The sequence below is a fragment of the Rhineura floridana genome, chromosome 3 (assembly GCF_030035675.1).
Source record: "Rhineura floridana isolate rRhiFlo1 chromosome 3, rRhiFlo1.hap2, whole genome shotgun sequence".
Lineage (NCBI taxonomy): Eukaryota > Metazoa > Chordata > Lepidosauria > Squamata > Rhineuridae > Rhineura > Rhineura floridana.
This window is the reverse complement of record NC_084482.1, coordinates 142,982,429-143,009,793: the sequence shown is the minus strand read 5'-3', so window position 1 is coordinate 143,009,793 and position 27,365 is coordinate 142,982,429. Positions and strand designations below refer to the sequence as shown.

The 27,365-nt window shown below is 38.5% G+C and overlaps 1 protein-coding gene across 1 annotated transcript in view; it reads left to right on the top strand.

Moving 5' to 3' along the window:
* PHF2 (PHD finger protein 2) overlaps window positions 1-27,365 on the top strand; it is a 192,650-nt gene that overhangs the window by 122,178 nt on the left and 43,107 nt on the right. The window contains exons 4-11 of the mRNA XM_061618178.1: window positions 10,753-10,913; window positions 15,260-15,401; window positions 17,600-17,786; window positions 19,685-19,847; window positions 21,550-21,637; window positions 22,490-22,596; window positions 25,741-25,832; window positions 26,914-27,003. Of these exons, the coding sequence (XP_061474162.1) occupies window positions 10,753-10,913; window positions 15,260-15,401; window positions 17,600-17,786; window positions 19,685-19,847; window positions 21,550-21,637; window positions 22,490-22,596; window positions 25,741-25,832; window positions 26,914-27,003 (1,030 nt within the window). The remainder of the gene's footprint in view (window positions 1-10,752; window positions 10,914-15,259; window positions 15,402-17,599; window positions 17,787-19,684; window positions 19,848-21,549; window positions 21,638-22,489; window positions 22,597-25,740; window positions 25,833-26,913; window positions 27,004-27,365) is intronic.

The window sequence follows — 27,365 nt, the reverse complement described above, 5'->3', positions numbered from 1 at the left end:
ATGGGAAGGGGAGGAGGGGGATGGGAGCAGGCAGGAGGGGGAGGAGGAGGGTAGGTTTGATCATTTGCATGTTTACTGAGTTCAGGAAGGAGGGGATAGGAAGAGGAGGGGGAGGCGGGAAGGAAGGAGCAAAAGGGAGGTGATGGGAGGGAGGAGGAGGAGGGCCAAGTCTGATCATTTTGCATGCTTATTGAATTCAATGGGATTTACTCCCGTGCAATCATGCTTAGGATAGGTAAAACTGACCATGGGGGAGGAGGAGGGGGGAGGAGGGGATTGGAAGGGGAGGGGGGAAGGAAGGGAGAGGGAAGGGGCAAGAGGGAGGGGATAGGAGGGAGGAGAAGGGGAGGGCAGGTTTGATCATTTGCATACTTTTTGAGTTCAATGGGATTTACCCCGTGCAATCATGCTTAGGATAGGTGAAACTGACCTGGGGGAGGGGCAAGGAGGGGAGGGGGAGGGGAGGAGATTGGATGGGTGGGCACTGGGCAGAGAGGAAGCCCCTTTTTTCCAAAAGGAAAACATGGTGAAAAATATTGTTTTTCAGTGTTTCCCCCCCTTTATTCAACAGCAGGCACATGTAGCCTCCCACCCAAATTTAAACCAAAGCTGTCAATGGCCACATCCACACCAGACCTTTATTTCACTTTATACAGTCATGGCTTCTCCCAAAGAATCCTGGGACGTGTAGTTAGTGAAGGGTGCTGAGAGTTGCTAGGTGATGCCCTGTTCCCCTCACAGAGCTTCAGTCAGAGTGGCTGACTGTTAAACTGGAGCTTCCTCTCAGCACCCTTCACAAACTACACTTCCTAAAATTCTTTGGGGGAAGTCCCATGACAGTCTAAAGTGAAATATAGTTCTAGTGTGGGTGTGGCCCCCTGAGTAGGCAAGCCCAGCAGCTTTGAGTTTGGCTTTTAGAACACTGATGGTTGGTTCTTACTGAGCATGCCCGACCTTATCACTCAGTTCAATTTAAAATTTATTAAATTAATTAAAAACCAGCCAGGCTTATTTTTAACTTTTAAACTGCAGAAAATGAAGGTCAGAGTATGGGGCAAAATCAGTAATAGGATTACAGGTGCTCTGTAAACATGGCTGAATTTTCATGCATTTCAACAAATTGTGAGAAGTCCAAATGGGGTTGGTTTTTTTATCTCTCCTTTTGTTTTGAAATGAGCTTATGGGAAGCATCAGAATGGCATGGGGGTATTTTCAATTTAACATTGCAGAATGTGAAAACTCCATGCTGACTATCGTGTTTAGTTCTATCTAACATTTTATGTTTTTAATACCTGACATTTTTGACAAGTATCAAGAATTTTTAATCTTGGTGTTTTGTGTGTTTTCAGTATAATTGTGAAGGGCAAATGCATATTGCCTATTGTGCATATTGCCCTTTTGGTTCTCTTGTGCATGGAACATGACTTTTGCCTACAAAATAAATGTCAGTGGCAGCTCAATCCTTTCCCATTTCTCATTAATCAGTGTATTTCCAGCAAAAGTCATAATTCACAAAAATGGTGCCTGTCAGAAATGGTGCCATCCCTATATTTTGTGTTCAGGAACAGTTCCTGAATAAAATAATGTACAGCATTTGATCATGTAGTAATTCTTTGTAGTAATCATTACTAATGATTAAGCAGGAATGACATGGTGTAATAGTTAGCTTCTCTTCCTAAATCAATGGATAGAGCTCCAATGAAACAGAAGCATAATTTGATTTAATAATTTTCTTTAATAGAAAGCAAGAGTTGAGTCACTGAGAATGGAATCCTATGCATGTTTATTGAAAAGTCCTAGAGACATTAGTATTAGAGAATAAAGGATTGTACACAAATAAACCTAGGAAGCACCCAATGATGTGAATAAAAAAGAGAAATATATCACAAAGTTGCTAGAAAGGATGAATGTTTATTTTAAATTAGCCCGACACAGTTCAGCTCAAGTGCCTTCTTCAAGGGCTTGTTTCTTTAAAAAGGGTAAAGGTGTCCCTGCACTTATAGTGCGAGTCGTTTCCGACTCTTAGGGAGACGTCTTGAGACGTTTACTAGGCAGACCATATATATGGGGTGGGATTTCCAGTTCCTTCTCCGGCCTCTCTTTACCCCCAGCATATGCCGGGTACTCATTTTACTGACCACAGATGGATGGAAGGCTGAGTGGACCTCGACCCCTTTTACTGGAGATTCGACTTCCTCCTTCCGTTGGAATCGAACTCCGTCCGTGAGCAGAGCTTCGGCTGCGTTACCGCCACTTACCACTCTGCGCCATTTTACACACCATTAAAAACACCATTCTGTTCAATGACCTTGCGGTTTCTTGTTCATTCAGAATGAATTGGTGGTGGTGGTTTTAACTGTTTTGACTATATAATTATAGAATTCATAAGACTCATCAGTTTATGAAGACTGTATTATGTTGTATGTAATCTGATTCAGTTTCTAGACTATGTATTTCCTCTTCAGGGCTCTAATCAAGAGAAAGTGAGTTTATGTCCTATAGAAATCAGTGGACTGTAGATAACTGAAATATCACATTGGTGTTAACAGTTTTAAGTGTTGACTAACTTTCTGTAGATTAGGGACCTTAATATCTAAACAAAATGATATAAGTGAAAGTTGTCTACCACCACGAATATTTCCCTAGTCTTTGAATAGATTGTCTTCATTAATCTCTTGATCTAGTCCTTCTCAGAAATGCCGCCCTGGGCTCCTACTGGGAGGAAGGGTGGGATATAAATAATAAATAGATAAAATAATGATGAACAAATGTCCCTCAGCTCAATTTGGAATGGGATTGGCTAATGCAAGCAATTCCTCACCCTGCCACCTCCCCAAGAAAATAGCCCATTCCCCCTAACTACATTATGAATGATCAGTTATACCATATGAGAACAATCATCATTATTATGAGGACTCACTGTATGAACCCTTCCACCTAATGAGCCAATGAACCCTGCCCCTCTATTCACCCAGAACGTACCTGGTGGTGGTGTCAGCAGCAGTGATGTCAGTAGCTGAGAAGCTTCTTTCTGAGACCACTGTTCCTTCCTGGCATTGGAACATGAAGATGGTAGTATCCTTCTGCCAGGAACCCTGGAATATGTAGTTTCCAGCATACCTGAGTATTCATTAGGTTGTCAATACCTATTTAATAGACAACCAATGTGGTGTAATGGTTAGAGTGTTGGACTGGGACCTGGGAGACCAGGGTTCAAATCCTCATTCAGCCATGCAGCTCACTAGGTGACCTTGGGCTAGTCACTATCTCTTAGCTTAACCTACCTCACAGGGTTGTTGTGAGGATAAAATGGGGATGGGGAGAACCAAGGCCTCTGATCTTGGTCCTCTTGGGATGAGAATGCAATAAATAAGTAATGCCAAACACCTTGGAAACTACATATCCCATGGCTTCTTATGTCTGGGGTAGAACATGCTCATAACAGCACCCTAGACAAAAGGACCCCTAGTACATGTAATTTCTAAAGCACCTGACACCATACCAAGTGCTCAGGCACCCTGAAAAACTACACGTCCTGAGACTCTTTGCTGACTTGCACATGCTCAAAAGCTTTGTTGGCATACTGAATCAAAGAAGAACTCCTCAAGGAAATGGGGACTGATCTTAATGTACTGTAGTCAAGCAGTGTTATGAGTAGGAAAAATCTGTATTTCAAACCAGTCAAAAATGAACTTTGGTGATATCACTGGATGCCGGTGATTAATAGCCTGCGCATCTAGGATGCACACCTTAATGTGGTGAGGGGGTTTGAGAGGGTCGAAGAACCTGACAGCAATGCCGTCAGGAGTCTAGACCAAGAGGCTAGACTCCTAGCAGGGGCACCCAAGGTGGAATGGTCAAAGCTGAGACACCAGACTAAGATGCATCCAAACTCAGAGAAAGTCAGTGGTAAACCACCTCTGAATACTTCTTACCATGAAAACTCTATGAATAGACTATCTAAAAATGCAACATGATATAATGCTGGACGATGAGACCCCCAGGTCAGATGGCACCCATCGAGTTACTGGGGAATAACAATGAACAAGTACAAGTAGCTCTGTGACTAATGCCTCAACTAGGTCAAAGCCGAAAGGAAGCCCACAGGCTGAAGTGCACAGATGCGAAAGGAGAGTTGTACAATGTACACAATAGGAACATGGAATGTGAGAAGCATGAACCAGGGAAAGTTAGAAATTGTCAAGCAAGAAATGGAATGTATCAATATTACAATACTTGGCATGAGTGAATTAAAGTGGATGGAAATGGGACACTTTCAATCAGGCAACTACAAAATATTTTATGCAGGAAATGAGAAATTAAGAAGAAACAGGGTTGCTCTAATAGTGAGAAGTGATGTAGCAAAAGCAATTAGGAGCTATAATGCAAGGTCTGAGCGAGTTATATCAATGAGTCTTAATGGGAAACCTATCAACATAACCATCATCCAAGTCTATGCTCCAACGGCAAAAGCAAAATTTATTTATTTAATTTATTTATTGTATTTATATACCGCCCCATAGCCGAAGCTCTCTGGGCAGTTTACAAAAGAGGAAATGGAGAGATTTTACACAGAAGTACAGGAAGAAAATGATCACACACCAAAACAGGATGCTCTGATAATAATTGGGGACTGGAATGCAACAAAGAACTAGAAATTGTGGCAAAGAACTAGAAATTGTGGCAAAACGGGACTTAGGAGATAGAAATGAAACGGAAGAGAGACTTACTGAAGTCTGTGTGAGAGAAAAACACAGTTAGAACCCTAAATGCAATAATACAGCACTAGTACTTAGGGACAAAGAAAATACTACAATAATTATTGTTCAGAAATAGGAGAGGATAATAAAAAGTAGAACAAGAGCCCTATTCCAAAAGATTAGAGAAATCAAAGAGAAATTCAAACCAAGAGTAGGGATGTTGAATAATCAACAAGGGACACACTGACTGACCGAGATAAAATAAAAGGAAGATGGAAGCAATACAATGAAGAATTATATAAATTATATAAATTATATAAACCTATACATTTAGAATTGGTGGATACCTGGAGATATATAAATGATAACGCAAAGGAATTTACTTATTTTTCAGAAAGACATAAAACATTTTCGAGGATTGATATGATTTGGATGTCTAAAATTTTAGCGAAGGATATCTTTAAAATGGATATATTACCAAAAACTTTTTCGGATCACAATCCCGTGATATTAACTTTAAAAAAAAAAAATCTTGGATTTAGATGGAGACTAAATGAATCTTTATTACAGAATGATAAAGTAGTACAAGAATGTAAGAAGAAATTAAAAGAGTTCTTTGAATATAATTTATATAAAGGAACAAGTGAAAATATTGTTTGGGACACAAGTAAGGCATTTATGAGGGGATACTTTATTAAATGTAACTCTGAATTAAAAAAAAAGAAACAACAGAAAATGCAATTAATTTTGGAAGAAATAAAACAAAAAGAGGAAGAATTGAAAAAGAATCCAGCTAAAGTTTCTATTGTAAATCAAATTAAAATGTTACAGAAGCAAGTATCAATGTTGACAGTCAGAGAAATTGAAAGGAAATTAAATTTTGCTAAACAAAGGACTTTTGAATTTGCAAATAAACCTGGGAAATGGTTAGCATATAAATTAAGAAAAGAACGTCAAAAAAATATTATTTTAAAGATACAAGAAGGAGACGAGATGCTCACAGATAATGTAAAAATTAAAAAGATTTTCTATCAATATTATTCAACATTGTACAAGTGTCAAGAAATTCCATCTGAAAAAATAGAAGAGTACTTATCCAAACAGAATTTGCCTAAAATTACAGATTTTCAGAGACAAGTTATTAATGGCCCTATTACGTCAAGAGAGATATCTGAAGCTATAAATAAAATTAAATTAGGAAAGGCGCCAGGACCAGATGGGTTATCTGCATTGTATTATAAATGTTTGGAGGAAGAACTCTTGTTACCCCTACAGTCTACAATGAATTCTATTTTGCAAGAGGGAAAGATACCCGATAGTTGGAAAAATGCTAATATAACATTAATACCTAAAGAGGATCAAGATTTAACTAAAACAAAAAATTATCGGCCAATATTTCTATTGAACAATGACTATAAAATTTTTACAATGATCTTGGCTGAAAGATTGAAAATAATATTGCAACAATTTATTCAGGAAGATCAATCAGGGTTTCTACCTAAAAGACAATTACGTGACAACGTCAGGAATGTTTTGAATGTGTTGGAATATTTAGAACAACGAAATGATAAACAAGCAGCTTTGATTTTTTTAGATGCTGAAAAAGCGTTTGATAATTTGAATTGGAAATTTATGTTCCAGGTTTTGGAGCAAATGGATTTTGGAGACAACTTTATAAAATGGATTAGATCGATTTATACATCACAGAAGGCCCAGATAATTGTTAATGGAGACTTAACAGATTCATGTGAAATACAAAAGGGTACAAGACAGGGATGTCCATTATCTCCCCTTTTATTTATTTTGGTTTTAGAAGTGCTGCTTAGAGATATAAGGCAAGACAAAAGGATTTCGGGTTTAAAAATAAAAAAAGAAGAATATAAATTGAGAGCATTTGCTGATGATTTGATAATTGTATTAGAAAACCCTTTGGAAGGAATTCATATATTGATGGATAAATTAAAAGAATTTGGACCGTTAGCAGGATTTAAGATCAACAATCAAAAAACAAAGATGTTGGTGAAAAATCTAACTTTAAGTGAACAGAAAGAGTTAATGGACAAGACAGATTTTACAATAGAAAAAAAGTTGAAGTATCTAGGTATTATTATGACAAATAAAAACTCAAAGTTGTTCCATAACAACTACGAAAAATTATGGACAGAGATTAAGAAAGACTTGCTAAGATGGGATAAATTACAACTGTCATTAATGGGTAGAATATCTGTGATAAAAATGAATGTATTACCGAGAATGATGTTTTTGTTTCAAACAATACCTGTAATATCCTCTGATTTACCTTTTAAACAATGGCAAAAAGATATTTCTAAATTTGTATGGCAAGGAAAAAAACCAAGAGTTAAATTTAAATTACTTCAAGATGCTAAAGAAAGAGGAGGACTGGGATTACCAAATTTGAGACTTTATTTTGCTGCCTGCTGTTTAGTCTGGATAAAGGAATGGATTTTATTGAGGAATAAAAGACTATTGGATTTGGAAGGCCATAATTTGAAGTGGGGATGGCACGGATATCTATGGTATGACAAAGTAAAAGTAAACGTAGACTTTAACAATCATTTTATAAGACGTCCTCTGTTGAAAATATGGAATAGATACAAACCAAGGTTTTTTTCGAAAATACCATTATGTGTCTCAAGTCAAGAAGCGTTTTATAGAAGAGAAATGACTGGAAAAGAGAAATGGTTAACTTATCAAGATCTATTAGTAAATGTACATGGAGAATACACAATGAAAGAGAGAGAACAACTGATAAAGGAAGGATATAGTTTTCATTGGTTTGCTTATTTACAATTGTTAGAAAGATATAAAATGGATAAGAAAATGTATGGGTTTGAAATAAGTAAATCTGATTTTGAAATAGGTTTGTGTACAAATGATGAAAACATAATTGCGAAAATGTATAAACTTTTACTGAAAATGGATATGGAGGAAGAACAAGTAAAAGAGTGCATGGTAAAGTGGGCAAAAAATTTTGGTTATAACATACAAATGGATCAATGGGAAAATATGTGGAAAAAAGGCTTGAAATTTACATTATGTTATAATCTTAAAGAAAATTTTTATAAAATGATGTACCGTTGGTACATGACTCCAGAAAAGCTGTCAAAAATGTATAGTAATGTCTCTAATGTTTGTTGGAAATGTAATCAACAAGAAGGATCTTTTTATCATATGTGGTGGTCATGTAAAAAGGCAAAATTATTCTGGGCACAGATAGGCAGGAAGATGCAAAAAATTTTAAAAATAAATATTCAGTCAAAACCAGAATTTTTTTTATTGGGCTTTATGGATAAACAAATAGAAAAGAAATATGGAAGAATAATATTATATATGATTACGGCAGCAAGATTATTATATGCACAAAAGTGGAAAATGGATTCAATACCAACAATGGAAGAATGGCTATTGAAATTAATGGACTTAGTAGAAATGGATAAATTGACGTGTTTACTTAGAGAAAAATCGACAGATACATTCCTTAAGGATTGGAAGCCTCTCTTAGACTTTTTGTCGAAAGATCAAAATAAAATGATGATACTGGGATTTGATGATTAATTAAGACAGCTTATGGAGAAAAGGGATTTTGTATGTATATATATTAAGGGACAGGTTTGATGTATATTATATACTTATAGCTGATCTGTGACAAATCGGAAGTCAACCATTTTATTTTCATTTTTTGTTGTAATATTGTTATGTTTTTTTTCTTACTTTGTTTTGTTTGTTTTTGGAAAAATTTGAATAAAAATTATATAAAAAAAAAAAAAAAAAGAATTATATAAAAGAGATGCAAGGATGACATTTAGAGAGGAACCGTATGAAGAAGAACCAGAAATTTTAGAATTTGAGGTGAAAGCTGCACTTAAAATACTTGAAAGAAAAAATTAACCAGGAATAGAGGACATACCAATAGAGTTGCTACAAGTTATGGAGATGGAATCTGTCCAAATTTGAGAAAAATTTGTCAACAAATATGGAAAATAAAAGAATGGTCCACAGACTGGAAGCGTTCAGTATGCATCCCAATTCCAAAGAAAGGGGATCCCAGGGAATGCAGTAATTATCAAACTATTGCCTCAATATCCCATGCAAGTAAAGTAATAAGATTCTGCAACAAAGGCTTTTACCATATATGGAGTGAGAAATGCCAGATGTCCAAACTGGATTTAGAAAGGGAAGAGGCACCAGACATCATATTGCAAACATACTTTGGATAATGGAACGGACCAAGGAATTTCAGAAGAAAATCACCCTGTGCTTTATAGATTACAGCAAAGCCTTTGACTGTGTAGATCATGAAAAACTATGGAATGCTTTAAAAGAAATGGGGGTGCCACAGCACCTGTTTGTCCTGATGCGCAACCTATACTCTGGACAAGAGGCTATTATAAGGACAGAATATGGAGAAACTGACTGGTTCTCCATTGGAAAGGGTGTGAGACAGGGGTATATTTTATCACCCTATTTGTTTAATCTATATGCAAAACATATCATACGGAAAGTGGGATTGGACCAAGAGAAATGAGGTGTGAAAATTGGAGGCAGAAATATCAATAATTTAAGGTATGCAGATGATACCATACTACTAGCAGAAACCAGTAATGATTTGAAATGAATGCTGATGAAAGTTAAAGAGGAAAGCACAAAAGCAGGACTACAGCTCAACGCCAAGAAGTAATGACAACAGAAGGTTTATGTAACTTTAAAGTTGATAATGAGGACATTGAACTTGTCAAGGATTATCAATACCTTGGCACAGTCATTAACCAAAATGGAAACAATAGTCAAGAAATCAGAAGAAGGCTAGGACTGGCAAGGGCAGCTATGAGGGAACTAGAAAAGATCCTCAAATGCAAAGATGTATCAATGAACACCAAAGTCAGGATTATTCAGACCATGATTGGACAGTGAAAAAAGTAGATTAGAGAAAAATCAACTCATTTGAAATGTGGTGTTAGAGAGTTTTGCAGATACCATGGACTGTGAAAAAGACAAATAATTGGGTGTCAGAACAAATTAAACCAGAACTATCACTAGAAGCTAAAATGATTAAACTGAGGTTATCGTAATTTGAACACATAATGAGAAGACATGATTCACCAGAAAAGATAATAATGCTAGGAAAAATAGAAGGGAGTAGAAAAAGAGGAAGAGCAAACAAGAGATGGATTGATTCCATAAAGGAAGCCACGGACCTGAACTTACAAAATCTGAGCAAGCTGGTTTACAACAGATGCTACTGGAGGTCACTGATTCATAGGGTTGCAATAAATCATGATTGACTTGAAGGCACATAACACATACAGTCGTAACAGAAATAGAATCCTAAAAAGTTCTTCATGATCATCTTGCTGCCTGAGTCATAAAAGAAGGTTTTCAAATGGTCATACATCAGTGGTGTCTTAATATGGAGCACACTGGAGTTGCTATTAGAACTCATATAACCCCTGCTCTAAAACAGTTGCATTGGTTGCTAGTTCATTTCCAGGCCCAATTTAAGGTGCTTATGCGTGTGTTTATAGTCCTAAATGACTGAGGCCTCAAATATCTGAGAGACCCTACAGACCCTTTCGAGTGTTAAGATCAGCAGAAGGGGCCTGCCTTCTTGGTAGTTTCACCATCCTCAGAAGTTTGGGGGATGGTGGTCGGGGAGAGGAATACTCTCTGGCAGCCCCTAAATTGTGGGATTCCCTACCCATAGAGGTGCACCTGGCACCTTTGCTGTACAGCTGTCAGCAAATGCTAAAGATGCATCTCTTTACTCTGGCCTTTGGCATTTGAGATGTAGTTGTCAGGACCCACCCTATCCCTATTGATTGTAATTTGTTTTATTTGCTTTTAATACTGGATTTTAGACAGCTGTTATTCACCCTGGGACGTGCTGGAGAAGGGCGGGAAATTCATCATCATCATCATCATCATGATCATCTGCAAACTGTTTTGTTAGTAACAAAGTAAAAGAAAATACTGACTTTGAGTGTGAGACTGTTTTAATATTGGAATTCTTTTTTGTTTTGTTTTGAATTTTTAGTGCTGAAGATGTGGTAAAAAAACTGACTGGAAGCCAACTAACAGTTGAATACTTGGAAGAAAATGGATTCACAGAGCCTATCCTTGTTCCAAAGAAGGATGGTTTGGGCTTATCTGTACCTGCACCAACATTTTATGTTAGTGATGTTGAAAACTATGTTGGTATGTATTTGGTGGGGGTTTTTTTGTCTTTTGTTTGTTTTGTTTTGCAAGAAATTGCCTTAATGTGGAATCTGGTCAAACTAAGCATAGGGGAATTCCACAGACACCTCTGTGAGGGAAATGTTTTATGTTAGTTCTCTAGGCTGGGGAAACAGGTCAACGTTCTCACATACCACTGGTCACTTGGATGACCAGCTTTCTGCCCTTTCCGCCCGGAATCTGTTCAGATTGCCAGTTAAAGTTGCTTTTCATGACTGCCTGGCCAAAGGATCACATTCAGCCCAAACTGCAAGATCTCTAGTAGTATCATTGTTTTTCCTAACTTGCAGTCTTTTCCCCCCACCCATGTCTCATTTGCTGCACAGTCTTGTCTTTCAGGCTCAAATGGCAGTTAATGATGGCTGCCTTCTTGGATTTAACTCATTCTTATATAAAGAGAGGGAGCAAAGGTGAGGATACTATAGGCAGAGCTTGGAAAAGTTACTTTTTAAAACTACAACTCCCATCAGCCCCAGCCAGCATGGCCACTGGATTGGGCTGATGGGAGTTGTAGTTCAAAAAAGTAACTTTTTCAAGCTCTGATTGTAGGCTGGTTCAAACGTACAGTAACACTAAGCCAAACCATGGGTTATCATAAATAAGTAAGCATGCTGGTTCACAGAGCAAAAATTGTGTCCGCTTTCAGCTAAGCCACTATTTTGCATAATTTGTGAACCCAGTTCTCATGGTTTGTCTTGTTGTAACAAACCACAAGCTGGAGCCAAGGTTTGTTCTTGGCTTATTACTCATGGTTAGCTTGAGAGAAATGAGCCGTGAATCCGGATTTGCACATAATCCTAAACCCAACCATGACTTAGCTCCTGGTAGCCCTGTAGCAGCAGGACTAGGGGAGGAGTGAAGCAGCTGCAAGTTTTGCTCTGTGGACAAGCATGATTGTTTCTTCATGCTTAGCCATGATTTGGCTTAGCATAATATGTGGACAAGGTCTATATCCACCACTACACAATGATATCTCTCTTGATGTCATTCATCCTCAAGCCGGCCTCCAATATCTGCAGTGAGCCTGTGGAGAAAGATTATGATCTTCTTTCACACCTGTGCTCCCTTTGCTCTAAAAATTGTGATCAGAACAGATGTGTTAAAAACAGGTCTGCTGCCATGCATTTTGCATGGTATTTAGAACCATACCAGTTTGCATCCTGCCTTCTGCACTTTTTTCCATCCAATTTTCTCGTTGCACTTTAAACCTCCTAGGCCAGGTCAGGGGTACCTGTGGTCTTCCAGATGTAACTGGAATACAACTCCCACGTACAGTACCATTGACAATGTTGGCTGAGGGCTGATGGGGGTTCACCACAACTGGAGGGCCACAGGTTTCCCATGCCTGTCTTAGACCTATTTCCAACTCCAAACCTGAAGTGAGGTCCCTTGCATTTAAAAGCTGTGTTGCCAGGAGACATTCTTCCTATGACAGTGCTCAGAGAAGCTGCAGCTGCTGGCTGATGCCTTCAGATGCAGCCATTACAAGAACATGGGGGTTCTCCTGGGGCTAGGGATCATCAGCTTTCCATTTGTGGAAGTCAGCCTTTCCTTACACTGCCATTTCTGTCAACACGATCACTTCCTCCTGATACATCAATTCCTTACCTCTGCTTTCAAAAATCATCCTGATCTTTCTAAACTACCATCGGTTTGGGGCTGATTAGTCCCCTAAAAATGTAAATATTAAATTTATGCTTATATGCTGTATGGATATTTTCTCTTCGCTGGCTACTCAGATTCCCATAACTGTCCTCCAGGATTCCCACAGTCACAAACGTTGTGTATTGTTCATTACATGAAGAAAACAACATCAATAATTTTACAGTTGTTCCCATCCTCTGCAATACCCTTACAGTAATTCCCAACTTCTCCACTTATAGTGAGAATGTAATTTTTTGCTTGTCCATCAGTTGTCCTTAGCAGATTTTCTTGCATGACCTGAATGCCCCTTCTCTTTCTTCCTGCTGGCTCCTTCTCTTCCTTCCTGCTGGCTCCTTCTCTTCCTTGCAGATAAAATAATCTGCTCCTTCCAAGGAAGTGTTCTAATAAAGAGCAAAAGAGCCAAATAAATTGACTATCTGATGTACAAAGACAGCCTATGGACCCAAATCCAGACAGTTGTCTCTAGCCATAGAGTTTGGTGCTCTGTGTATGTGTGGGGGGAGGAGTGAGTCAGTCCCAACCTCTGGTAGCCCAGGGGACATTTCTAATAGTGAGGTTACCATACTGGAAAATAGCCCATTATTTTAAAGGCTTTCAGTAAAACTCTAGCTGATATGGTCAAGGGGAGCAAAGAAAAAACAATTTTGTGAAATATAAATGACAGACAGGATGTTACTGGGCAACATTCTTCACTGGAACCTACTGCAAGGTCCATCCCAAGGTCATCTTGCCCTGTGTAGGTACTGCTTTTAGACACCCAGATTGTCCCATACAGTTCTGTGTTGAGCTGAAATGGGTTTTATTGGCCACATCTGATTGTGGAGAGCTAAACAGATTTCTTTTCAAAAGCCAGTAGTGCAATCTGTTAGATAATGATGTCTTATGGTTTTATTTTCAAAACCCAGTCCTGTTAGATAATGATGTCTTATGGTTTTATGTATCTTTCCAACCCATTCGCTGCTATTTATACATTGCTTTGAGTGCTTTGAAAGCAGATAATGTGATTCAAAAGGTTTTATGAATATAACTAAAATATTGGTGGGGAAATGGAGAAAATAAGTAAAAGATGAAAAAAGTCCCTTCTTATTTTTTAAAATTTTATTTTACATCATTTATATACCACTTTAATGTAAAGACCTGTAAGCGGTTTACTAAAAACATTAAAATGATCAATAAAACAGTTAAAAACAGGTAATTTAAAACATACTTAACACAATTAACAGCTACTAACTAAAAATATTAGAACAGACCAGCAACTTCCTGAATGTTTATTAATATCCTAGATCAGAGCCTTCTCTCCTTTAATTGGCTGTGAGATTGCATGGTCCCAGCAAGTTAACACTGAAGAGCTAAATCAGGGCTTGTCCAGCCAGCTTTCATTTTGGAGACTTTCGAACAATTTCTTCAGGCTAGATATTTGAGATGCTTTATTGCACATCATCAGGCCTCAATAGACTCTGCTTTTGTAGATGCAACTGTAATTTTTTTTGCAGCAATGATTTCGGGTTTTTTGCATATGCAGACACAAATATACCTCAGCAGTGGTTTCACTGCAAAGTGAAAGCTTGCACACACTTCATTCTCAGATTTGGTTTTAATGAAAATTTTAAGAAAAATAAATAAACTAGAGAAACTAGAGAGTTATTACCAAAGCAACACACTGACCATTTTCTGCAGAACAGTTTTCAGTCTTTAAACACTCTGTGGCCAGGATTCAAGGGCTTGGATATATCTCATGAGATTTTGGACAACTTTTTTCCTTTCCCCCCCTAAATAAGAGCTCCCTGTGTAATGTCACAGTCTGTTTTTGAAGGTGCACTCATTTCCAAAAGCAGGTTACTATGTGGCACGATGAGATACAACACAAGCTCACAAGCCCTTTAGAGATGTGGAACTTATTTGATGCCATGGTGTTGATGACCATAGCTCAACCTGTAGTGGCTCGGAAGCCAAGCATCTATATATTTATTTTTCTAACTATCTATACATACATTTCTACACCACTAAATCAAGAAGGGGGGGACTTCTTAATGTGATGTAATTAAAATAAAATATAAAAACATAAAAAAAGCAAAGATCAGACAAAAATAAAACTGGGTCCCATGGCAGGGGAAGCTTGTGTAAATAAAAATGTTTTAAACTGGAGCCTAAAAGTAGACAGAGAGGGCACCTGCTGTTACACTAAATGCCCGCTTCCCTGCAGCCACTAGGTGGAGAGTATAATCAAGGACAGTTAGTACTGTGCAAAAGCAGTGTCTGAACAGTGTCTGAGTGATTACAATTGGCCCCACATGCAAACTGTTTTTCACCATTTCTCAGTAATGTCTGCAGGGACTTTTAAAACATAAACATTTTCAGAAACCATGCCCTCTCCCTAAAAACATAGTTGTTTATATTGGAGAGAGAGAGTCCTTGAGGGAGTTTGCTTTGTGCTGCCAGCAATTGTGGAAGGTGAGTGGGACCAGTTCTTGTCGATACACAACAGGCCTTGCATGTGGACAGTTTCATAGTAACACAAAGTGAACAATTTCCTTCTCAGACATTGCCTGCGGGTGACAATCCACCATACACTGTGAATTCCACCTTGGCCCGCAACTCATATTGGAGCCAATTTTACATTCCCAATTTTTTGTTGTTTTCAGGACCAGAAAGGAGTGTTGATGTCACTGATGTCACCAAACAGAAGGACTGCAAGATGAAGCTAAAAGAATTTGTTGATTACTATTACAGCACTAACAGAAAAAGAGTCCTCAATGTAATTAACTTGGAATTTTCAGATACAAGGTAAGATAGAACAACAAGGATGGGGAGCCTTTGCCTCTCCAGATGTGTTGTTGGACTTCAACTCCCAGCAGCCCCAACCATACAGCCTGTGGTCAGGGATGCTGGCAGTTGTAATCCAACAACATCTGGAGGGCCACAAGTTCCCCATCCCTGTCTTACTACACAGATTCTGAATATACCCCAGCATTTTATTTTGAGTAATAACAAAGGTAGTCCCTTCGTAATCCACCTATGTCTTTTGTAATGATAAAGCCAATCGTTTGGCCTTCCTCTACAGATTATGAAATTGCTTCCAGACAAATTATTTGACTCTGCACTTCAGTTTGCTGAAATTTTGTTCTGCAGGCAATGTTTGTGGGGGAGTGATGAATTTATGATTTGCTGAACCATGTAATTTAAACTTCTTTTTTCTTGTAGGACTTCTGGGTAATCTACATAGACATAAAAAGATTATTATGGGGCAGGAGAATGCTCCTTTATAAACAGAGAAAATGATGAGCTCTGGCAAACATAAAATAAACAATGGTTGTTTTAGAAGAGAATTCCATCTTATAGGGCAAGAGGAAGAAGTGATAATTAATGCAGATTACAGAAAGGCTGAAGGATAATTGCAAGATCATTTCTTTTGTAGTATCCATAGCTCTCTAGGCTGTATTTATTGTTTTAATAATGTAACCCTCTTCCTTGCACACAAAGGATCAAAAGCAATTTCAACACTCTGAGATTATAGGTATTTTTCAATAGGTATTTTTACAGCTTTTTCTTTATTTGCAGAAACAATAACAATGGGAGGCATTTTGTTCTTGGGGATCATTGAAACAATCCTCACATTTAATCATCAGCTAGCAAATATTGTATTTTTCAACAAAGAGCATGACATTTTAACAGGCTCCCAAGTTCTGTCTTGACATGGAGTATAAATGATACATACATTTATGGTGAGAGCATTTTAGACTTAAGGTTCCACACAAGAGGTACAAGAATATATATCAAGCTGCAAAGCTGCAAAGCATTTGGACTTTTTGATAAAACAAACATTCAGAAAAATGAAGCACTGATTGCTTTTACATTTACATACAGTTTTTGGTTAATAAACCTTTTGGTAAATCACTTTTGATATTGGTTATCACTGTTGATCTGGTTTATTTAGAGAGAGGGTGGCATTCTGCTAACGTGTCCTGTCAGCGCAGCGATTACCGCTAGTGCAGCAGAACTTCTCCCCCTCTCCTTTGCTCATGTGCGCCCCATGACTTCCCCTAATCTGCTCTGGAGGGTTGGGGGAACCCCAGTACAGATTTGGGGGGCACTTGGGGAAGAGAGGTGGGAGTCCTGTTGTGCTAGTGGTAATCCTTGCATTGATAGGACCTTGACTTAGTGCTAGGTTGGATACTACCCAGAAAAAATAATGCCACTAACACTCTAATCCTGTGCATACCTACACAGAACTGATTTCAGTTGAGTAAATAGGGCTTACTTACAGGTAAATGTATAGGATTGCAGTCTAAAATAATTTTTTTCTCAGATTTGATTAATCTAGTTGGACTGGAAACAAATGTTGTGGTGTATTTGGGACTTCAGACACTCCATTCCATTCCCCTCTTCAATTTTCTGCCCCTCCACCAATCAATCAGAATTCTGTAACCTCTGTGTATACTCAGTCCACATGACACTGAGAGTTCTCTCACCCCGCCCACCCATGGTTTTTTCCCCCCCATTAAAGTTTCTGGAGATTTTTTTTTTTTGTACTTCTGCACACCTTAGGCTATACACCCTTTTTGAGTGTGGGTGATCCCATATTGGCTACATAAGAATTGTCACTTGGAGAACTGGAATCACTATTAAAAAAAGGAAATGTACAGCCTTCAAGTCAATTCCGACTTATGGTGACCCTATGAATAGGGTTTTCATGAGGCTGAGAGGCAGTGACTGGCCCAAGGTCACCCAGTGAGCTTCATGGCTATGTGGGGATTTGAACCCTGGTCTCCCAGGTCGTAGTCCAACACATTAACCACTACACCACACTGGCTTGGAATCACTATTAGTATATATCATATAAGACCTGAAGATGTCTTAATGCTTGGGAAACTGGTCCTGGAATTTGCCCATAAAGAGCAGACTGACTGGGATTAGCTCTTACTCTGACTAACGTAATGTAAGCTAATTCAGGTGTTTTAATTTCTGTTTTGTATTTTAAACAGAATGTCCAGTTTTGTAGAGTCTCCTGATATAGTGAAAAAACTTTCTTGGGCAGAAAATTATTGGCCTGATGATGCTCTGCTGGCAAAACCAAAAGTGACCAAATACTGCCTGATCTGCGTGAAAGACAGCTACACAGATTTTCACATAGACTCTGGTGGAGCCTCTGCCTGGTACCATGTTCTAAAAGTAAGATGCTTTATTCTGTATTTAATTATGTGCCATTTCATAGCAATTTCACAAAAATGTCTTGAATTCCCATTTCAGCTCTGCTGCTAAAGTGAGGGGTTGACTTAAAAATACATGGGGAGGGGCTTCATAAACTAATAGCAGTTTTTGACATGCAGTTTGGGCAGCCATTTTGAAAATCCTTTCCCAAACATCTTATATAAGACAATAAGGCACGACATTTCTGAATGAGGTATGTATATAGCGATGGGGTGGGGAGACAACAGAGGTAAGTTGTTGTTGTTGTTGTTATTTAGATTTATGTCCTGCCCTTTCTCCCAGTAGAAGTCCAGGGTGGCAAAGCTACATAGTGCATAGTTAAGCTTTGGAATTCATGTCCACAGGACGAAGTGACAGCAACTAGGTTGGGTGGCTTTAAAAGAGGATTAGACAAATTCATGGAGGATCAGGCTATCAATGGCTGCTAGCCATGACGGCTATGTCCTGCCTCCTGTGTCAGAGGCAATATGCCTCTGTATAACAGTTTCTGGGAATCATAAATTGGGAGAGCGTGGTTGCACCCAGCTCTTGTTTGCAGGCTTCCCATGTTCTGGTTGGCCACTGTGAGAACAGGATGCTAGACTAGATGGGACTTTGGTCTGATCCAGCAGGGCTTTTTTAATGTTCATATAGTTTCAATATGTAAAACTATCTAAATATTAAATATTTGCTCCTTGAACCATAGATCTGTGAGTACTGTGGGGTTCATACCTCTTCTTGCTTTTCCCTACAGAACAGTTAAATGACAGGAAGGGGGAAGGGGGACCTGAAATGGGTTTCCATGCATCAAGGCGGCAGGGAGGGGGGAGAGGAGAGCATCCAGGAGCAGAGCACAAAGCTCATTCTGTATTCCCTCACTGGATCAGAATTCCATGATATTACTGTGCTCTGTCTTGGCAAAGAGACAGAGTCGGTAATCTTGGACTCTAGGCAAGATTTCCTTCTTTGATTTCTACATTGTTTATATCCTCAGAAATATGAACAGCCATGAACTAACGAACTTTTCACATAAACACAGTTCTAGTTTTAATACTACCATTTCTGCAACCCTTAAATCTATTTTTGTGCAATGTTTTGAATTCACATGGTTAAAATGGACAGCATACTTTTGCAGAATAAAAGCCAGAAATAACTTGCCACAACTAACTACTTTTGATGACAAGCAAAGTAAGTTTGCATCACTGCACCTGATAAAGGAGGAGTCCATCGTTTGTCATTTTTATGATCTGTTACATACTTGTTCGGTTAATTAGATAAATTTAGGCCTTGCATTACTATGTCCAAGGCAGCTGATGACTGTATATAATGAAACACATACTGGAGATACTCAATTTAAATACAACAAACAGTAAAAATAAGAGCAGGTAAAAACAGATCAAATAAAACAGACAACAGCAGCAGTGGCCATTTGAAACCAATGAGGCCTCACAGGCAGCAAAAATGATGACTTAGCTCAACAGGCCAAAGGCCTGCCTAGCCAGGAAGGTCTTTGTTAACTCACATCCACACCATATGCTTAAAGCACACTTATACCACTTAACAGCCATAGCTTTTTCCAAAGGGTCATGGAAACTGTAGTTTGTTAAGGGTGCTGACAGTTGTTAGGAAACCCATAACAAACTACCATTCCCAGGATTCTTTGGGAAGCAATGACTGTTAAAGTGGAATAAGAGTGTATCATGGATGTGACCTGAAGACCAGCAATGAAGGAGTTAAAATGTAACTATTAAATGGAAGGGAATTCCAGGGCCTGTTTGTAGCAACTGAAAAAGCCCACAAACCATTCTTTGGCTGTTGGTGGAACTGGGAGATTTCTGTAGACATGCTGCGTGTTTGATCTCAATTTTTTTTCATTTTAGGGAGAAAAAATATTTTATCTCATCAAGCCAACTTCTGCCAACATTTCCCTCTATGAACGTTGGCAGTCAGCAGCGAATCATAGTGAAATGTTTTTTGCTGACCAAGTGGATAAGTGTTACAAGTGCACAGTTAAACAAGGACAAACACTTTTTATCCCATCAGGTGAGAATGTTGCTATCATTAAATGTGAGGTGCTTGTGTTGAAAATATTTGTTAGTTTGAATTCTGAAAGTATGAGTCGTATGTGAGATGAGTGATATAAAGTTCTGTAATTTACAGGTGAATTCTGTAGAATTACAAGCCAGTAACCTTCCAAATGTTGGTGGAATGGACTCATGCAAAACTGGCTTGTTTATGCGTTTGAAGAGAACAAGTCAGTTCAGGCTAGAAAAAGCAGCACCTGCACATGGGTCTGTAGTAATTAGGATTTTGAATTTTATAAAGTGTGGGTCTAGAACAACTCGGGAGCAGCTGGTGTCATAGGGCAGTGTCGTGCCATCCCCTTCCCAATATCAGTTTGTTGTGTGCCTGCAACAGCCCCAACCTTGCTCCTGCCCTGCCACATCCCCACACCATCTCAGTAAGCGGCATAAACACCACTGTCGGGAGGATGGCAGTGGAGCACCACCCCAGCCACTCCTGCCCTGGCGAGGAAATAGTACAATTCTGGGGCTTTTTAATGTAAGTGGATGTGATGGTGGTGGTAGTGGGAATGATAAAGAGGCGTATAACATTATACACAGTGTAGAGAAAGGAGACAGAGAAAAGTGTTTTCTTATAATCGTAGAACCCAAGGGCCATCCAATGCTGCTGACTATTGGTAGACTGAAGACAGAGAAAAGGAAGTACTTCCTCATTTAGTGCATCATTAAACTATGAAATACACTGGTGGCCACTAACTTGGACAGCTTTAAGTGGGGATTAGATGATTTCATAGGTCAGGGATTCCCAAAATGTGGTCTGTGAGCTTCATTCAGGTGGTCCACAGAAGGTCTGTGGATTTGTGGTTGAAGACGGGAGACGGTGTGTCCATTGTATTAAATATTCATATTGATTTTTAATTGGACTTTAATTGCTTTTATTTCTTAAATTGTATTTTAGTGTATTATAATTTGGATTCTATGGGATTCTATGGAATTCAAATTATAATACAGTAAAATATAGTATATAAGAAAGAAAAAGAGCAATTAAAATTAAAAATTATATACCATCCAGCACAGCACATTACAACCGCTGCAACAGGCAGAAAAATCATTAAGTGGTCTGCCAAGGATCTTAGTAATTTTCAGGTGGTCCATGTGGATGAACGTTTGGGAACCACTGTCATAGAGGATAAGGCTGTCAATGGCTACTAGTCATATATTACCAGCATCAGAGGCAGTTTTCCTCTGAATCCCAGTTGCTTGGGAACATGAGTGAAAGGGTGTTATTGCACTCATGTCTTGCTTAGGGGCTTCTCACAGACATTTGGCGCTCACTGTTGAACAGAATTCTGGTCTAGATAGGCCTTTGGCCTGATCGACAAGACTCTCTTATGTTCCCAGTGCCACCTTTCATGCTGTTTAGCAGGATCCACCAACTCTTAAGAATAGATTGGGGGGGACAGTAGAATGGGGGGAGTGGAGAAAGTAGCCTGTCCTTCTCTTACAGTAGTGGATGCCTCTGCTGGATCGAAAGCTGTTCTGCAAGTGGAATGGCAGCATTGGATTTCACCCTTAAGGTTTTGGCCACTCTCTAAGGGGAAGGACATGCAAATATATATGAGGAAACAAGCATGAATGAGCAGCAGCTTATACACATTTTAAAAAGTAGCGGTTATAGTTCTGCTTCTTAAAGCTTCTGTTTCCTCCTCTGTCTTTTCCAGGATGGATTTATGCAACTTTAACTCCTGTTGACTGCTTAGCCTTTGCAGGACATTTTCTACATAGCCTAAGTGTTGAAATGCAGATGAGGTAAGCTGCTCATACTTATCTTTATTTGATAATCTTTTAATAAAGTAATGTATTTTGGAAACAGTTGTGCATTTTATTGGGGCCCCAGTATGGAGTGTCACTAGTTTAGTTAGAAAAGATGCCTTTTCTTTCCTGATTAAAATAATAGAAAATAAACATTCACTTCTATGATTGTTATTATAAACCATATTTTTGTTGTTGAATTAGCATGTCTTGAAAAATTAGTGAATCTTATAAGACAAATGAAACTGTTCACTTCCATTGTCCTAGACTCTCTTTCAAAACTTTCTAGTAGCTATTCATAATCATTGTTTCTAGTCCTCAGTATAATTAACTGTAATTAGGCATCAGAAGAAGGAGTTTTTTAGACTCCAGCCCTATACAGTTCCAATGGGACTTCTAAGTAGGTATGTTTTTGTTTTAATTTTTTTGTTTTATTTTAATTATGCAAATTCTTATTGTGAATCACTCTGGGATGTATTTGTATGAAGGGCAGAAAGTTTGCATGTAAACACATAAATTGCACTGGATGTATATGTTAGAAATTTGTCATTTTATATTCTTTATCATCTGGCCATATGCTCGTGCAATTTGTCAATTGTTTTTCAATGAACAGTGTGGTATATTGTGATAGCTGTTTATTTAAATTCAGCAAATAGAATGTAAAAAGCTCTTCTGTTTCAAATTATGCTGGTCATTTTCATAGCAGTTGAGAATTTATGACAGTCTAGAAGCACCTGGAAAACAAAGCCACACTGTGTTATGGTGCTGTGATAGGAGAGACTTTTCATTTTGGTTTACAAAGTTGCTTGTGATCTGTGCAACTGAAACATATTTTACCGTGTATCATAGAGCATATGAAGTTGAAAGACGATTAAAAATTGTCAGCTTAACCCAGTTTCCCAACTTTGAAACGGCGTGCTGGTACACAGGAAGACACCTGCTAGAGTCATTTAAAGGTAAATAAAAATGTTTAGTGTGCCTCTTGTTTTCTGTTGTTTGCCATGTTAAGTATTAACAGAAAATACCTAGCCATTTAAAAAATAATAACTTCCCTATGGGTTTTGTGAAATAGCATTTTACTATTGAGGTACTGGGGATCAGATAGACCTCAGTAAAGTAGCTTTAAAAATGTTTTTGATATTGAATGCACTTTGATACAAAAATATTGTTACGAAGAATTATAATTTGTAGTACAGGTTCACAACTGTATAAGGAAGTTGTCTGATGTCAATTATCCACCACAGTGCTAATAAGCGCATTTCAAACTAAAGGTGCTCTGGGTCAAAAGCAGTACCTGTTTCAGAAACAGAATGTGCAGTATGCTAGAAATAAATCCTGGTGGGTAAATCCTATCATTTAAATAAATTATATATTACATTCAGAACAAAGCCTTTTGAAACCACTCTCCTGGAGATGTTTCCTTCTTGATGTCTCTCACTTTTGATCATAATCTCGAGGTGACCATTCTTCTAGAGATGTGACCTCCATGACCTTCATAACCCTTCCAACCCCCATACTTCTCTTGGAGTTTTATCCTTCAAAGTCACCTTTAGCAGCCTTTTGGTTGCATTCTCTTGGAGATGATTCACTTTCCTGGAGGTAACCTATTTATCCTTCATTTTAATGCTATTCTCTTGGAAGTGTTATGTACCTGGTCTTCTTGAAGCTAACATTTGTATTGGCCTCACTCTCCTGGAGGTGACTTCCCTAACCTTTCTTTTGATCACATGTCCTTTGAGGTAGTGTGAGCTTCTGAGGATGGGAAAAAATCATTACTGAAAGTCTAACATGGAGTAACAACTCAACAACTGTGTTTCTAGCTTGTAATTTCTACAAGGAATTTTTGAGATTCCAGATCTTGTACCTGTTCCTTCTGGTAGTATCTTAACACATTCATTGTTTTCCCTGTTCTATTCAACTGGAGTCTAACTGATCACAATACCCTTTTAGTAAAAGGAGTGTTGAAATATCACAGTAAAGTTGATGCCCTTATTATAGACTTTAGGATGGTTGAATGATGCCAAATGGTACTGCACAGAAACCCTGAACACTGTGTACATATATGCTCTGTAATTATTGTAAAGTGCTACTTTCTTTTGTAGTGTACTTGTAGAAAAGCACTATGTGTCTTAGCCATAACAAGCAAAATCTGATTAAGGCATAATTTACACTTAAATAAACATGCCAAGGGTCATGTGTCTAGAGTCAAATGTTAATACTGACTCATCCTTAAGTACTTTGAACTTTTTCAGAGCAGGGTGTGTTACCAGCATTAAAGATTTATAGGCATCTTTTGCCCCCTTACCGCTCTTACATTATAAAGTGTTTTTGGTTCAAATCATGCTACCAGTGAAAAGGGTAGTAATCTGCAGTAGCAGATGGTGTGGTGGGACTCCACCACTCACCTGACCTTTGGCTGGTTGCATTGCTTCTGCTTACCAGGAGGGGGAGGGGGAGGGGTAAGGAGGTGGCAAGGCCAGTGGTTACAAACACACCAGCAGAGCCAAGCAGCAGCAACTTGACCAACCAGAGATCAGGTGAGCGGTGGTGCCCCATCACGCCATCCAGTACTGGTAGTCAGTTGCTAAAATGACATCCTAATAAGCTTGTTTCATTAACAATTAATATATGTATATAATAAAATATCCATGACTGTTTATATGTGATAGCTTTTTCATACAACTAAGCTGTGATATGCTAGTTGCACTTATCACACAATAAATACAGTCATATGAACTGACTCTTAGAAATACATATTCACTCATAGTGATCACATTATGACATCTATTTTTGCCAAGCAGTAGTAAAATATATAAAAATGGGATTGACAATGGGCATGGCGGGGGAGGACAAAGAGAGTACACCTGAAGGGTGGCTTGTGTACTATGGCAGGATTTCCCATATTTCACAGAAGCTTTATGGGTGTGTTTCCAAGATTCTGGTAGTGCACATGTGACGCAATGATACAAAGTGCAGTGGAAACAACAAGAGCTTAGGGAGCAGAAGTGAAATTTTGCAAAATGATCTAATTCAAAAAATGTGAAATCGGTGGATTTAAATATTGAGAGTAGTGTCTAGTGCTACGCAAATGGCGGCCTGCTCATACAACAAGCTTATCCACTCCTCCTTCTTGGAAGCAGGGCCGCCAAGAGCTGGTTTGGGCCCCAGTGAAAAGATTTTTTGGGGGCCCCCAGCAAGGGTGGACCGGCTAAAAATCTTTACACTTTAATCTTTTATATCATTATTTTTTTTGAAATTCACTAATTTTACAATGGATGTCAAAGGCAATTAACAAATAATGATACTACTGAGAAAGACAAAAATATATGCAACATAGTCTGGCCCCGGGCCCCCTTCCAGACCACCACGCCCTGGTAATTTGGACCTGCTTCCCCCTGCTCTTGTTGGCCCTGCTGGGAAGAGGTTGCAGTGTGGTGCAAGGGACTGCAGTAGAACTGCCGAAAATCATGTGGGAGCAGCTTGCTCTAGCGAAAAGTTGCTCATCCAAGGTGCTGCTGCCTAATTTTTAGTAATTCCCCACTCTCCTCACTTTAAGCCTTTCTTAAAGGTGCCCAGGTTTTTAAATATGCAGGGAGTTGCAATGAGGAGAAGAAATGGGAAAGTGCGCTTGAGCACATAGATTTCCACTTAGGCTGTATTGGATACAACCCAATGTGTCTGAAATGGTAATATTTCTAATGTCTAAATCCAGTTTTGGTAGGAAAGGAAATCCACAAATTTGAATTTTTTTAACCAGATTTGATATTCATTGCCAAATCTAAAAATAAACAAGGAGATCTCAAGTTGAAAATTAATTCTTTCTGAAATTTCAGATTCTAAAGTTTGGAACTGCTGATTTCTGACCATAGAAATTCTTACTTGCAATCTGTTTTTCAGATTGCCTGTTTATGCTCCTTCATAAAACAGAGAGATAGGGTTGTATTATATGCTAGGCCTATTCAAAGTAGACCCATTGAAGTTAATGGGCCTACTAATTTAGGATTAGCATTGGATACAACCCTCTCTTTTTTTCTGAAAATCTACATGAATGGAAATTGGTCAACTTCATTGAATGGCATTGCGTTCTTTTCTTTGCTTAGGATTGCACAAAGCTGGAAAACAGCCTCCTTCTCATTTAGTCCAGGGAGCAAAAATTCTAAATGGTGCTTTCAGGTCTTGGACTAAAAAGCAGGTAGGGCTCTTTCTGCTTTTATAGGTTTACCTGGCAGCAACATGAAAGGGGGGGAAGAGGGGGTAAATTTCTAGACAACAGAAACAATAGCCTAAGAAATCCGAACAATAATGTGAGAACTCTGATAGAATGAATTGTTTCATACTTGAGACTTTCGATGGAACAGTTTTTTTGTGTCCTACACTGTAAAGCAAGCTCATTAAGCTTTATTCAGAGAGATGCACAAGCAACTAAATGCCTACTTGATGTGTTCAGCTATTGTTTATATGCAGTACAGTGAAGGAAAAAAACCTGGACTGTTCATAGTATTTATATATTTATTACTGCACTTATATCTCACTTTTCCTCCAAAGAGCTCAAGATGATATACATGGTTCTCCCCTCTCCCCTCCATTTTATCCTCACAGCAATCCTGTGAGGTAAAATTAGGCTGAGAGACACATGGATTGTGCAAGGGGGAATCCCTGCATTACTGAGGAAATATAGGAACCCCTGTATCTTCTGCCACTGTACATGGACAGAGCACAGAAAGGTAAAGAGCATTACCCAGTTGCCAAAGTAGTGGGTGATACTGCCTACCTTTCTGAGTTTGCTGTGAACCACAAAGAAGACAGAGGAGGAGTGGCAAACAGAAGAAGCAAACTTAATGTACTTCTGGGGAAGATTTTGGGAGGTAGTTTCATGCGAAAGTGTTGCCTCAATGATAGCTCAAATCACTTCTAATTTAGGATAAGTTGCACACTGCCCTGGATATGAATTAATAAAAATGGGTTGGATCCAGAGTTCTGGAAGAGCAGTTCCATGAGTGAAGGGTGGGGGGATCCTCTAGACCAGCACTGGAGATGGATGGGGACTGCAGGGGAAAGGGGGTATTGCAAAAATGTTATCTTCCCCCTTCAGTTTCTGGAAGTGTCCATTGGACTGAAGTTCTTTCCTTTAGTGGAAGGGCACTTTTGGACTCAACTCAGTGTACTTTGAATTGAAGTGCTCAATAACATAAGCCGCATGATGTTAACAACACTGAAGTATAAGGTCTCTAGACACACTTTAAAGCTTTTTATTTGGCTTTATTCTGTTCCAGGCTTTAATGGACCATGAAGATGAACTCCCAGAAAATTTTAAACCAGCACAACTTATTAAGGACCTTGCCAAAGAAATAAGATTAAGTGAAGTTGGTATTCTTTCTTGAATATACACTTCTTCTTTTATTTCTCCACAAACTCTTGACAATTGTTCTTCTTGTTTCCAAAGGATAACACTAATTCATATCCTAAATTTCTTTGTGTATTTGTGTCAGCTGTCTTCAACTTCTTGGAAAATAAAACAACCATATATACTGGTCTAATGTGATAGAAAGAGATGGTCTTATACCTCATACACCCTTTCTAATATGAAGTTTAATCTTTAGCCATGATTTTAAACCTTAAAAACCTATTGCCAGGTAAATACAGTTGGCTGGATGAACTGCACTTATGTGGCCTTAAAAACAGCCTTCACTGGAGATCCATGTTCTTTCACATATTGGGTTATCTA